General features: G+C 29.9%; 1 protein-coding gene across 1 annotated transcript; it reads right to left on the minus strand.

Moving 5' to 3' along the window:
* Positions 1-5586: 5586 nt before the first annotated feature.
* Positions 5587-15938, minus strand: LOC148226741 (uncharacterized). The gene is made up of 2 exons (XM_088204624.1): positions 15797-15938; positions 5587-6108 (listed from the first exon to the last, which is right to left on the minus strand). The coding sequence occupies exons 1-2, from the start codon at positions 15900-15902 to the stop codon at positions 5651-5653; spliced, it is 564 nt and encodes a 187-aa protein (XP_088060750.1). The 5' UTR covers positions 15903-15938; the 3' UTR covers positions 5587-5650.
* Positions 15939-16309: the final 371 nt, after the last annotated feature.

Below are 16309 nucleotides of genomic sequence, written 5' to 3' on the forward strand. Positions count from 1 at the left end.
CTTTACAACAAAAAACTACCAAATTAATAAAATAATACATCATCGTTGATGAATATGTTAAATACCTGACAAGCTCTACCGATATTCTTGGGTAATTGAGTTTTTTCAGAATAGTTCAATCCTTTACAATGTAGTGCAAGTCAGCTTGCTGCTTTGAATAAATGCGATATAATCTTGAATCTAAACTATCTACAATCTGCCTTTCATTGACCTTCATCCTAATGGTAATTTTATGCTTTTGTTGCCCTCGTATGGCTAACAAAAGATTCGCTATATTTATAAACACATAAATATGTAAAACTACCGTATAACAGGGTTGCCTTGGTTCAGACATGATAAACGATTTCTGATTTTAAAAATGTTGTTAAGAATTTAAATTATATTTATTAAATATTTTATTTATCTAACTATAAGATATATTTCTTAAAGTTTCTTTGACCAAAAATTTTTTTTAGAACACTTACAGAAAGCAGTTACTTTACAGGTCAACGTAACTTTTTTTAACGTATGCTGTACTTAGATAGTTATTCAAATTACAATTCAGTAACGGGTTTTAGATAATAAAAAAACCAGAACATAATTTAAATAATTATATAGGTAGTTACAATGAATGGCTTTCAAACGAAAACCAATGCAAATTTCAATGAAATCAAATTCTCAACTCCACAAATAATGCCAATTGCAGGATGTTTATTTTTTTCAAAAAGCTTTATTCGTTAAATTATAAAGGTTAATTTATAGTAAGTAAATACAAATCTTAGGATAAAACAGTAGTTTATTAATATATAATTTATTTTTCAACATTTATGAATCCCCATTTTTTTTCAAATATAACTCACGGGGTTACAATATTATGTTGTCGTAATTCTTACAAGTCCAAAATTATCATTGCTAGATAATCGTGTATTATAATTTGATAACATATTGAATTATAGCATTATATCCAAATCAGTGATTTCCTAATCATAAAATACATGTAAAACAGTAAATTAATATATTATACTTTATTATTATATTATAGGAATCACTGATCTAGATCACTTAAGTGACCACCACTTAATTCGTTTTCAACAATAGTACCAGTTTTTTATAACTATTTCTGGTTCTAGTATATATTTTCTCTCTTTTTAAAGAACAAAACATTAAGTAAAAATTTAGTAATATTAATAGATACTATACAAAAATAAAATATATTATAAAATCTTGTTTTTATTATATTAAATAAATAAAACAGAAATTTAATCATTTAATTCATATTTTGGTACTTGCTTTTTATGCCGCACCCGTCATAAGCCAATCAATTATTTATTTTTGAACGTCCCTTATTGGACCAAATAATATTATTATGTCTGCACACGTTTATATCTACTGCAGCTGCAACGTTGTTTTGATTCATCTAATTCTTTAAAACTAATCATATATCTGTTGATTGCTATAAAAAATGTACTATGCATGCTCAGCAGCATAACCAAATTAATATGTTAAGATAAGCATAAATAAAACAGTAGATAATCAAAAAGCATTATTGAGATATTATATACAATAGCAAGACTTTTCGAATCTGTGATTTTTGACAAATCAATTATATTGTGGAAGCTTTGTAGTAAAAGTGACTGGGATTTTTATTTGACAGGTGCAGAAAGCCATAGAGTACCAATATTTTGTAGTGGTGTTTCTTTTACAACACAAACGCTTAAAATTAAATATATTTTACTGCTATACAATATATACAGAGGCCGTGCGTGCTTACCATTTTAGCTAATTTATAAAATTTTCATGGCAACATTTATCAGTAATATAAATTTTAATATAAGTACAAGTAAATAAGATAACCACATTTTGTAGCGTAATATTTTTTTAAAAATTCATTATTAATTAAATGCGAATAATTACAATGCGAATAGTTTCACTCCTGATATCACAGACGAGTTAAGTTTAACGAATATTTTTCGAGAAGATTAAATTTTATAATGCTGCATGTGCTTCCCCCGATACTTCCTTAATTACTGGAGATTTGCCGAATTTAGATTTTGGAGCATCATCTTCTACTATGGCGTAAAGTTGTCCAGTTCCTAGATCGATGGACATTCTCGGAGGTAACTCTACAATGCAATCTGCTAATGCTTCCCATTTCGTAGGCTGCAGATTAGACCTGGAGGACAATACAAAAGAACCATAATTATAAAAAACATAAGTCACAGTTTTTACTCGTAATTGACATACACGATAATACAATTTTTATTGTTGCTAAAATGCGGCTGTGATTTCATCGCGTGTATACAATACACAAGCTCAAGCAGTTATTCTTAAACATTTATATATCGCACTCTTTGTGCCATTACGATAAATAGATACCCTTTGAAAAGAGTGAGATATTTAGAGAAGTAAAAGATGGTTCCGATCAAATATGTTAAATATGCCACCTCCTGCGCATTTAAAATATTTTATATGGTAGAATTTTCTGTATTGAAAAGTTTTGCCGAAAAAGAAGTGCCGAATAAGTAATTTCGATCAGCCAAAATTTGTGTGGCATCTAATCTGTATTACGTGACTACATTAAACCCTTTATAAATAGCTTAAAAACATGTATATCTTGCCATACGTTAAATCAATAAATATGATTTCTAGGTAGAATATCAAACGTACACTTAAAGACAATTTGTAAAACGTAATTTTCACGAGATTATGAAGGATTAACATTTAATCAACAGTATAAATATTAACAAACTTGATAAAATTTTGGGTATTCTAAGAAATTTTGGCAGACTGGTCAAATTCAGCCCATTTATCGTTTGAGTGCCGTAAGGACGACGGTACGGTGTCCACTTACGAATGACGACATGAATGCCGCTGGGACGCGGGTGTCGTTGTAAAATTATCAAATATTTTTTTTCGATACTTATTGGGTACTTACTTGTATAAAGTAAATTTTATTTTATTCCTATAATAAATATAAGTTCATACAAAAAAAACAGATGTTTTAAAATGTATTTATAAAAACATCAATATATGCCAAAAATCTTAGCATACACCGTCTAATTTTGTTTCAGGTTAAGGGTTGATAAGGGACAATCATTTTTTTTTAAATATTCAAAATTATCGCGAGCTACTATTTACCTTTCTCATGGTTGCAATAACATTTAAATAGTAAAACATTATAAATGGCAACTAAATTTTGGCGTTTGTTGTCAAGAAAAGAGCAGTTTATCAATAAAATCAGGGGTAAGTGTAAATCGTATTAGGACCTTCACGATTACTTGATAAAAAGCAGTTAATTATTGATTTTATAACGTTTTTTTATCATCAGTAGTATATAGGCGCACGTGCCATTTGCTTGTTTAGGCGGATTAGTAGCACTCGAAAACTGCACATGACGTTGTCAAAAGACACTATGGCCGTCACACAAAAGCTAATTATTATTAGCTGTTACAATAGTAAATAGCAGGCGCATGTGGTGTGAGCTCGCTCGCTCGCGTGTTAAATGACGTGAGTGAATGAGAGAAGGGCGTGCGGAGCGCATGTAACGCACGGAAACCTTATCTCTTACACACTCTCGTCACTTAGCATGCTAATGAGCGAAAGGGAAAGTATCTCACGGTACGCGCCTGGTAGATAGTCTGTTTATACATTCGAATCATTGCATTGTCCAGATGATCAAGAATAGGAAAGACAAAGGACCCCCCCAAACTCTGAGAGAGAATATAAAATCAATGCAGGTATTCATTTCCACAAATAATACATTCTCGATCAGTATTTTCTATCTTGAACTTCCACTCGTCAGAAATTGCTAGTTCTTTCACTTCGCATTCGACTTGAAACGCGCGAGAGTTCAGCTGAACTTGGACTAAGTTCAATATTTAATAAATTATTTATTTACAATTATTATTTTTTAACACTATTACCTCAATAAAAATAGCAATTTTTGAGTAAATAATTTTATTTACATTACAATAAACCTTGATTTTTAAAATTAAAGTCTCAACTACATCTGTATCATAAAAGTAACAAAGATATACTAAATTAAGTGTGTATTTTTGTAGTAATGATAATATTGGGGGGTGTTGCTAGTTTTTAAGGTTCTGCCACAGAGTTAACAGCAGTGTTTAAAAGAGTGACTATTCCTGATCTATTTGCTGCTTTTTTGTAAGTAATATAATTCTCAAACATACTAAAGCTAACTTTAAAGCAAAGTTGCTTACAAATATATTTAAATATTCATTGACTTCGATATATCTACAATTATTTTTCTATTTACAAAATAATGGATTAGCTTATGCTATTGCATCATAAAAAACGTCAGCTTGACTTGTGGTAAAGCGTTTTAACCATGTATGAAAAAATTCGGTTCTTCGTTAAAATAGGACACCGCCATGTGAAACATTTAACAGCTAAAGTCACAAAGATCTCGGCATAAATCTGAACGCATTTATATATCCATCGCCTTGAGAAAAAATAACGGGTGCATTTATGTTTGTAATTGGTCGTTCTACCGAAAATAGTGTAGACAACAGAATCTTCTATAGATAAGGAAACGCGGGCAACTAGGAATAACTTCATCGAACTAGGCATCGAATTTTCAAGAGAACTTCAGCTTTGCCTGCAACTAGTGATTGTGAATTTTCGACTTCTCGACCCGATTCTAGAGATTGAGAAATCTCTTGTATTAGCAATTTTGCGAATATCGAGAATTAGAGAATTTTTACAGAAGATCATAGAATCCGCCGCTTTTCTCTTCGCGTTCACTGATTTACACGTCCGAAATTCAGAGTTCAACCTGCATCGGAAATACGGATGCACACGCAGAAAACTGACGTATTAAATATTAATAAAACAAAATCTTTGACTCAACAAGAATAAACTCGCTGACTCGGAAATTAGGAATAAGTGACGCTCAAAAAATGATACAAAATTCTTGAAGGAATGTGAATATATAAATATTAAATAGCAAATGGCTGATGCTAGTTGCAGCATATTTATTTTACAATAGAAAATTTAATAAATGAATAATAAGCTAAATATTTTGTCAACTTGCGTTCTTAAAATTGACAAATCCACGTAGATTAAAAAACTCAAGTTTGGTCACTCTATTGTGTTTTTGAAGAATTCGATTCCACGCAAACTTATTGATATAATTTGGTGGGTTGTCTTTTCTTCACCATAACAATACATAGCTACATTGATATTTTTATCTCGTGTCACGAGCGAAGCATCTGAGACATACATAAGTCAACTGTTGAATGATACCAAAGTAGTTAAGAACAAATGGCGAAATGTATGAAAGCTAGCTATTTTATATAATATAAACGATATCTAAGAATCTCGGAAATTTAATTTGTTCAGGGCTGCGTTTAACCCATTTGAACAGTACTGAAGCTTTCTTTGCGATAATCGTCATTAGTTACAGAGTTAACTTTAAGCGATTTTAATTAAATCCAAAAGGTACTTACTAAGGCGTAACGGCACGGTGTAGTCTTAATGAATATTACTTCTTTTATCATCTAAGTTCTACAATCGTACCTACAAAGCGTTTAAAAAATCTCTGACTTACATAACATACACTCGAAGTCTCAGCTGCATTGTGAAATTAACAACGTGCGTATTAACCGCACGGTATCAATAATTGGAATCCAATTGCCAAGACTGACGATACTCACTCTAAATCGAGATTTTCACTATTTTCAATGTCCCCTTCGCGGAATTCGTTAATTAGTTGCCCTGGTTCGTTCTCTTCCCGCGGCACATCGTCCGTTTCCTTAATGAGTTGATCGGTTAATTCGTCTATCGTGACGTTGACTAACGATTCGTCGATGTTCTCATCGGTCGGAGCGTGGAGCCGGGTTGCGTCAGGAGTCAGCGGTTTCTCGAAACTCGGAGCGGGCGTCGGACGAAACATTTCTTTCGCCACTTCGGGGGATGAAATGCGAGTAGGTGTTCCCATTATGCCTTCGAGTAGATCCTCGTCTTCCATCGCGATACTGTATTCCTTTGGCGCTTCTCCGTTCATTATAGGGGCTGGTTCTGGTTCTGAAGATGTCAGCATTTTTTTGGCACCATCCAGCACTACCTCTTTGACATTATCTATTGCTTGATGAACTTTCTCGTCGATATCTGAAAAGATAAAATTAACAATTAATTTGTTTATCAATTGAACCATTTTTCTACGAAATATTGTTTTGCTACAGCAAAACAACACAACGATAACTTCGTAACTTTGACGATAACTTTGTAACTTCGTTGATTTAAATTGCTCCTATTTCAATTTATTAAAAGTAATTACCATTTAAGCAAAATAACCAACATAAACAATGAACGCAAAAGTAAAATACTCGCATTTCTATTACTGTAGTCACCCTTTTTCTGACGATTGAAATAGTAATGTTGATTGCAAAAAATATGATTTATGCAAGATACACACGCCCAATCTCGATTAAGCTCGACGACTGACCGAGGAACGGTGAGGAGGTAAGAGATGATTTTATTTTTATTTTTGCAAACTACAAACACATTGCTTAGGCTGTGAATGTCGTAATTTATTACAAATGTCTGCTTTGCCTATTAATAGACTTAAAAGGATTCAATTGAAGTTTATTTTTGTTTATATCTTTCTATAGCATCAACGGTTCATTAGAAACGAGTATTTAAAACGTTCGTTTTTTCTAGGCGTGACTATTTATTGACTTGCCATACAAGTACATAAACCTTTCTATGTAAATATTTGTATGTGTTATTTTAGTTTAAACTCATTCAGAGAATTGAGAAAAAACAACTTTCAATTTGAATTTCAAAACTATTGTAAGAGTGTATACATCAATTCATAAGATAAAACGAATTTGAAAACGTTAGAAGTAAAATTATAATCAACACTACAAAAATAATTTATTTGGTTCCAAAAAATATGTGGTACTTTAGCAACATTCACGCGACAGCGGCGTGGAAAGCATATTCTTTGGTGGGCTACGACGGCCGACGGACCTTCGACCGACGGTCATTAGATTCATCATTGAAAAACATGTAACATATTATAATAACTTCAATAAAATATTATTGCAGCGTCCCAATCTGTCTGATACATATCTTTAGGGATTTATTTATCCAGGAAAATATCAACTAAAGCAGTGCTCACTTATCTACCTCTTAGCTTAATTTTGCGATCCTATCTACTTTCTATCTTCATAATTTTAACTAAATCACATATTAAACACTCGAACCGAAACATTCCAAAAACCAGCCCCAGCTGCAGGTTATGAATTATATTTCGCATAATAAATTATAATTATTAATATATATATTACCGATTCCCAGAATTTTAGTCTGGTGGTTAATACTTATTTGTAAGTATTCACTATATCTGACTTTCTCAGTTAAAACAGATTTACCCCGTTGTAATACATTGGGTTTACACCTAGATTTAATAAAAAATAAAATAAAATATAATGTGCTATATATGTATATCTAAGTAAATTATACAAGTGAGTAATTTGCGGTAAAGATAGAAATGTGGTTTAGTTATAATAGACTAACCAATACTTAAATCATTTTTGATTATTTTAACTGTATTTTTAAGCATATCTGCTGCTTGATTGGAGATTAAATCATTATAAATTGGCTGTGTTTTCCTATTTTCTAGGGAAACATTGGCCGAGAACACTGCACATTTTGTTATTGAGAGCGTTAACTATCGGTGAATGTTAATTCAAAATGTCTCTTTTATGTTGTTATTGAGTAAAAACTAGAATAAGAATTAGATCGTATTAATAAATATAAATTCGATACGACACAAACAACACAATTCCCTACAATTTGATTTTAAAAGTTTTCTAAATATTGTACATCGTAAATAGGCTCTTTAGTTTATCAATGTTTTTATTTGTCGAGAAATGTGAATAATTGATTAAAACATATTAGTAGGTACATTAGCATACATTATTCTTGAAATATTTTTTAAAAGCTTATACCAATTAAATTCTAAAGTGAATCGGCTATCCTTGTTCTATTTTTTGTTAGGAAATTTTCGGTATAAATAATTACTATGTGGAAAGCTCCCATACATTTTTTGAATCTGCGATTCTCACGCGAAGCTTTCTTTTTAGCTATTTATTAATATAGTTCTTAGAATAGCAATGCAAAATTAGGGCCGATTAGAGTAGTTGAGAAAACAGGAAACGATTTTTAGCTATTTAATTATTTCCGTCCACTAGTAATCCTTTGAGGAGTATCGCCGTACATGTACGGCGGTAGATTTTTCACTGCTTTGCGGTACCCCAGATGGTTTTATATTTACATATATAACCGAAGAAATAATAAATAAAAGGCATTTAAATTATATAATATTTTTTTTAAATTGAATGAGTGTAAATGATTTCTAAAGAAAATTATACCAAAAAATAAATGAAAATAAAAAAGTATTTCTATATAAAAAAATATATAAAAAAATTCCACAAAAGCCGAATAATATATTAGATATATGAAAAATAAATTAACGAAATTTAATAATTAAAAAGTGTTAAAATAAATTATTAAAACATACTAATACAAAAAAGGAGTAAAATAAATTAAAGCAATAAAATGCTAAGAATCGCTGTTTTTTTCATAATTTACTATAAATTAAATATAAAATAATAATAAATAAATGACAACAGAAATTATTAGGGCAAAATACGTCAAATTAACTCACTCCCAGGTGTATTCTAACAAATTAATTAAATATAGTACATTGTAAATAGGCATCGTAAATTAACGAATGCACATTTTATATGCATATATATATATATATATATATATATATATATATATATATATATATATATATATATATATATATATATATATATATATATATATATATATATATATATATATATATATATATATATATATATATATATATATATATATATATATATATATATATATATATATATATATATATATATATATATATATATATATATATATATATATATATATATATATATATATATATATATATATATATATATATATATATATAATGTATGCATATTTTCAAGCATCTGGCACGGACTCACCCATTCTTATCTTATGTGGTATAAAAAAATGTTTGTAAAACATTAAAATATATTTGTTCAAATTAATTTCTAAAAAAAAACTCAATAAAAACTCACTAGTAATCAGTATATTTCTAGAGAATTAAAAAAAATTGGTATTGGTTTTTTCAAGAAACTTACGAGTAATAATTCTCGAGAAGAAATACTATTCGTAACATTTACACAATATTGAGGAAAATATTTAGACTTTAGCTTTACATATCTAATATATGGATGCGAGACATGGGAACTGTCTCTGGCAAAAAGTCTTGTAGTTTTTGAACAAAAAAATATAAAAAATTATGAAATCGTAATTAAAAAAATAATTATTGAAAAATCATCCTATATTCTGTAGGTCCAAAAGACTACGATGGGCAGGTCACTTCGAAAGTATGGACGGAAACTGTCACCAGAAACTAGTAATAAAATATATTCCGCAATTGAAGAGACCAAGGGGCAGAACAAGAAAAAAGTGGACATACAATGTTTTAGAAGACAGAACGGAATCGGCTAGCTAGGAATCGAATTAAGTTAAAAGCTCTTGTGGAGGAACTTGAAGAATAAAACCATTGACCCACACATATTATGCGATAGAACTAGATTTTTCGTCAAAACATTGCTATCAAATATAATTGAGGAATACCTGTGCGATGTTTTTACTCCTGATCGACGTGCTTTTTAACTTTAGGATGTTGAAATGTTCAGTAAGATTTACTTTCTCAGAAACCAAAACCATATTTTATGTTGCTGGGGTAAATTTTAAATTGTTACTTAGTAAAAATATACCTTTGTCCCCGTTGACCCCGTATAGTCGACGCCTATGTGTGCAGATAAAATAAAGTCATAAAATCTCAATTTAGTTGCGGTAATCTTTTGCAAATCGCATTAAAAGTAAGTATTCAGTTGTGTTTATTATTCAGTATAACGCACAAAAACAATCCAAATCAATTTTGAAGATGAAAGCTTGTTGTTTTTTGTGATACCGCAAATTATATACGGATCGATCAACCACCACTTGTGACGCCACGATGAGTCAGAAAAGTCTATTTTCATCGCGGGGGAAAAATTGCGATACGCGTTTTATTTATAGAACAACGGCAAAAGGTGTATGAGAGTAATAATATAAAGCGAAACGACTTGCGTGTTGGTTCTTTATCGTGGTCGAGCACTTGCTTTGTTTGCCTTACAAGGGTTTTCGCGTCAATGAAACCGACGAGGGAAAATAAATTTATCAAGATCCTTGACCGTCTTCGGGTGAACGATGAAATTTATACGTTGCTAAATTAATCGCTGATTTAATAACATAAATCGCTTCTAAAAATAATCACGTATAAATCCAAGTAACGTTTTAAGTTTTAATTTTGATCGTGCTAGTCGAACGTGATCGTTGCGACACCCCTAGTTGAATATTACCTTCTTGATTAAAACACATACTATGTACTATGTACGAATGTATACATTCACACACACATGCATTATATGCAAATAGATGCCCACTAAAAATGTATTTACATTAAGTTTGGTTTTTCGTACATTTATCTAATCAAGAAAAAAAAATCGAAATGCTTCCACCTACAAAAAGCGAAAAGTTTTTTAATGTCAACCAAATAAAAATTGTATTAAATATTCAATCTTTCTAAGGCATAATGTGTATATTATATGTTTTCAACGTACACTCCCATTAAATTAATGGTTTTCATCAGTATATACTATGTATATTTTTATTTAACCGGTTTATTATTTGGTCACAAAGATAAAACAACTCTATTAATATGTAACATTTTTTTAATAAATTAATTTTAAATCACAATAGTGATATTATTGCCTTAATACTATGTCACAGATATTAGGTAACTGCTTTGGCTAAATCTGGTCGAACAGTTGAAGTAGAAAACACTGTTTTTCTCGACCTTCTTAAAGGTTGTCTTGGTCGATTCGGTGTAGCTACGTTTGGCAACAGATCTTGCCTAAAGTTTCTGGGTTGTGATTACTTGAAAATTATTAAGAAGTCTAACGTCCCTTCTAGTTTTGGGGTGGAATCAGGCTCTTTGTGGTTGTCTAATACAATCTTATAATACTATAATTGCGTGACAGTAGATTAAACATCTGTGAAAATTGACAATGTCATCATTCTACACAATAGCCATTTGCATTTGGCACTGATCTACAATATTCACCGTGTGTGTTTAAAATATATATATATATAGAAGTATATCATTTTTAATTATAAGATGATGAATACAAGTAAATATTCTAATGAAGTATACGTTGCTGATTTAAAATCATTTTTTAGTATACAAGAGGAAATTAAAAAGATGAAGTAAGACTAACAGTAATAATAAGATAAAATAATTTAAGAGAAAGTGAAATAAAAAATTTATAAATTATTTACTTAAATTATTATAAAAATATTTATAACAATCTACTTAACTGTTGACCTGAAGCTACTAAAAATTAAATTACTGCCTCTAAATCAAGATATATGTATTTAGCCAAGTAGGTTAATATTTTTATAGTAGTGTTCGGTATAATTGTAGTAATGTTTTCTAGCTTATTATTTTCAATCATACAATCGCACGCTTAATCCGAAAATTAAGTCAAAAATCATGAAAGTAGAACAGTTTTTGCGATATTGCAAAATTTACGTATTTTTCGTTATCAATACGATAAAGATTTATCGCCTCGAGAATAAATAATGTTTTTAGCCGTTTCCAATCTGCCTTATCGGCCAACGGTTATTTATATTCTTAGAAATTCGCCATCTTTCTTTGATTGGCCGTCCCGCCGAAAAGAGGAAAACCACAGTCGAAAATAGATGGACTAGGAGTATAAATACTGGGACGCTGGCAATCACTTAAAATAATATTTTGTTGTGCCAAACACGGTGAAAATATTTTATTTAGAAAAAAATAATATTTTTCGTCACTATAACAAGAAACATTTAAGACCTTCAAGATGGTAACAACTGACATAATATTTTGGACATACATATAGCATAAGATATAGCGGTGAAAAAAGCATCGTGCTAATTTTTTTATATACTCGATAAACATGTGAAGGCATTTAATAAAAGATTTCAGGGTGGATTTAAGAAAAATCAAGGAATATCTGTTGCTTATAAAAAAATACTGGCACATGGAAATAGAAAATATTGGACAATAGGATTTGATTATGCAACATTATTTGACAAATTCATCGAGCTTAAAAACAATATGAATCTGAAAGCAATTTTTAAAGAAAATAGGAAGATAGAGAAAGACAATTTTGGAAACTGGTACCTGAAAAATACAAGACTCTAAAACTGTGCACACTTACTTCTTACGTTGTTCGCCCCAACGTATCTTTGTGAATCAGCTTATTCTTAAACGAAATACTCGTATGCAAAGAACGTATATAGAACTCAGCTTATTGATTAGCGAATCTCACATTGATGATGTATTAAGAGCAGCCTGTACCTTTTAGTCACATGATTTGTTGAACATCTAAGAATTTGTCTCAACGTCAGAGGTTATGTGAATTTTTCAATAAACAAAAAATATATAGTTTTGAAAATTTTGAATACATTTGTAATTTAATATTTTTTATTTGTTGGCCATGAGCGATTAGATTTAAAACTGTAGAGCTGCACAAGTGTATGTATTATATATATACAAACATATAAAATATATACGTGTGTGCGATATAAAAATAAGATACAATAAAGTAATAATTATATTATATATGCTGCGGCCCGCGAAATATAGCAAACATCTGTATTTGGCCCTAAGATGAAAAGGTTGAGTATGACAGACTTAGACCATCCGATAAGGTCCAGTCAAGGAGTCGTCTATCATCTTCAAGAGTTCAATTAAATATTCTATACAATTTGAAAACTACGATAACAGCATATCATTATTGCACAAACTGTTCTTCCATATTTTAATGTTTGTAGTTGAAAAATATTTAAATAAAAGGTATGTAGTACACTAAGCTAAAATGGTTATCGATCCATGACTATTTAACAGAGAATATACCATATAATAAAAGATTCCGAATTGTACCTATTTTGTGTAGCAATAACTTATCCGAAACCACTATAATTAATTTTTGATTTAATGCATTTTTGATTGACAAATACAGTTTTTGTAATAGAAAGTATAATATTTGTTCAAACTAACAGCCCTAAAGTAACTCTGTTAAGTACATTAAGGACTAAAAGTATAGAAAGCATGACGCAAAAACAAATAATGCATAAACGGCTCTTAACAATAAATTTACAATGACGCATATTTGAGTCATCGGCCTGTTGAGTGTTAATATTTATTTATAATGTTATATTTTTAAAATAAATAAAAACAAATCTACAAAAAATATGAATGAAATGAATACAAAGTAATTTGTATTAAAAAAAATATTCATTATACGGCTTTTCGCTTTACAGCCAATTTTCAAGGAACATATCTCGGCGTGAAGTAAGGGGTGGCGGTAGGTGTAGTTACAGTCTCGCATCGGGGCCTTGAGCTAATCATTTAATATGCAACATGTATGAAAGTAATCGATAGTTAGTTGAACGTAAGAGAGAATTTCTAAGCTATTTTCGTATACATAATAAAAACATTTACAATTCTAATTTTAATATTACAAATTCATGTAATTTTTTGTTTGAACTATAAAAAGCACTTTATTGAATCGCTTTTAATTTATTAATTATAGACACTTTTTTATGTTATGTCCAAGGCATACAAATATTGATACAGACATTCGTATATCATAGAAAGATATTTGGATGTATTTAAAAACTCTATTTTTCAAGTCTCAAAGTGTGTTACTTCAATGTGTATGTATTTTCATAAAAGTATAATTTAAATTATAAAAATTATATATATTATTTATTATAATAATAAAAAAGCAAATAGGCAATAATGGGGATCGATATATGTAATAAAACATGGGTGCAATATAGAATTTAATAAAAAATAAACGCGACCATAATTATTACAAAAAAGTATTGCACCTACGACTGAACTAGATTCTTTAAAGATTGTATTTCTGTAATTAATAAAAAATTAGATTGCAACTATGGATTATTAGAACAAGAAACTTGAAAAGAGTTTGTAATTAACGTGAAGATTAACACGAGTAAAAACTATTAATGAAAATGTCAACAGAAAATGCTTTGCAACCTATATTTATAACACAAAAATGACGTAAATAATAACAGCAACAGATGCTTGAAAACAATCAATATTATAGTTTATCTTCGAATTACATATCACCATAGGGAAGCGACTACAAAGGTTTCGCATTTAAAGGGTCACCCGATAGATGTATATGTACATATGTAGATGTTCTGTTTTTATGCCAAAAAATGATACAATTTTAGCAATAATTTTTTTACGATTTTCAAGCTAAACCATATTTGCGTTAACACAGTCAGTTAGAGAACTATCCATTTCATCATTATTCATAATTGAGAAAGAGATGGAAAAATAGGGTTTATTCCTCTACTATTCTAAAAAATACGATACGGATATACGTTCGATATACTTATCTTATTATAAAATTTATAGAAATTAAAATCATTACTATATAATCAGAGTAATGATAAGTATATCGAACGTATATCGTATCGTGTGATATATAGCTTAAAGTAGGGGCGTAATGATGGATAGCTCTCGAACTGACTGTGTTAACGCAAATTGAGTATAGTATGAATATACATATAACGATATAACACTAGATTTATTTTATGAAATATAGTAAAAGGTCAACGTATTTGTATCTTAAACTCTAAGATTTATTACAAATATCGGATGTTGAGTTCAAGAGTTAAATTTGTAAATTTAGTCTTAACTAAGCTTATACCAGAGGCTATATTATAGAATTAACACTATTAACAATTTATTTTATTTTAAATTAAGACCATCGTGGCCTATCGTGTTATCCCAATGCGTCATGATGGTAAAAAAACAATACATAGTAGTATTACAACACACAAAAGAGTAGAAAGGTAAAAAATAATACATAGTAAAAAAAAAATCCAAAAAAAAATATGTCAGTTAACAGAAAATAACTAACTGAAAATCCTCTTCTCTAAAATTTTATCTGAAAATTTGATTCCATAAATAATGATTAAAAATACGGAGGATGTTTTAAAACTTTTAAATCTAAATAAACTAAATATTTAAAAAGAAAACATAATTTTAGAAGAGTAGTTCTTAAATTTTACAATTTTTTCCTAAAAATCCTAATTTTAATTGTTTCCAGATTTTTTATGACATTTTTTAGCATACTATTAAAAAAATCTCTGCGCAATAAAATGGCCTTCGTTTCTTTACTCAATTAAAGTTTATCTACATTTTCAGTTTACGTATCTATGTGTAGTAAAGATTTTATTCATATTTTAATATATCGTGGATGTTTTATAAACTATGGTGGGTATATCACCTTACTTTTAGTTTTAAGTAATATTATTTACATACAAAATATCTTGGGTATCAGATTTAAAAAAAATATTTTAGGATATAAGGTAATACGTAGTATTGCACTAATAATTTAAAGAAACTAGGTTCGAGTCCCGGCAGCATAGTCGTAATTTTAGCATACTACACTCGCTCTATTGAACGCCTGTTTTAAAAACTAACTATAAGCATATTTTCAACAAATAAAATTGGTACTTTTAGAGTGCGTCACTCTGTCATGCTACAACACAAATAAATGCATAGGCCAGTAATTAAAAGGTGAGTACTAACCGTGCAAAGTCTGCTCTCCGCTTTCCATTAAATTGTTCGTAGTGTTCTTTATCTCACCTAAAGCGCCCCCTTCACCCATAAAAGGGGCGCTACTAGCACAACCCATTTATACAGTTTCGTTGATTTTAAATATATTAATAAAACAAAGTGCAACACGTCCGGCGTCAAAGCGCACACTATCACCATGTGTGTGTTTAATCATGCGAATGAAGAACGCAAAGTAGTTTCGAAACAATCGACCGAAAAGAGAGCGGTCATACCAAACGGTAGCAAAGTCGATTAGCGACTGACCGTGGGGCAGCAATGACCCGAACTTCTCCCTTTTTGGGGTGTCGGGAGGAGGTTAAGGGTGTACGAACGGCCCTCTTCAAAAGATGGTTTCTTTTGATTCGCACGCGAATTCTAACACATTGCTCTACCCCTCGATTAAATACTGTATGACATATAATCAGCAGTGTGGTGCTAAATCACAGGGTATCAAGATTCGTAACATTTTAAATAATTGACATATTG

This window comes from Plectrocnemia conspersa, unplaced genomic scaffold, assembly GCF_051122295.1.
Source record: "Plectrocnemia conspersa isolate PC_06_02 unplaced genomic scaffold, ASM5112229v1 ptg000014l, whole genome shotgun sequence".
Lineage (NCBI taxonomy): Eukaryota > Metazoa > Arthropoda > Insecta > Trichoptera > Polycentropodidae > Plectrocnemia > Plectrocnemia conspersa.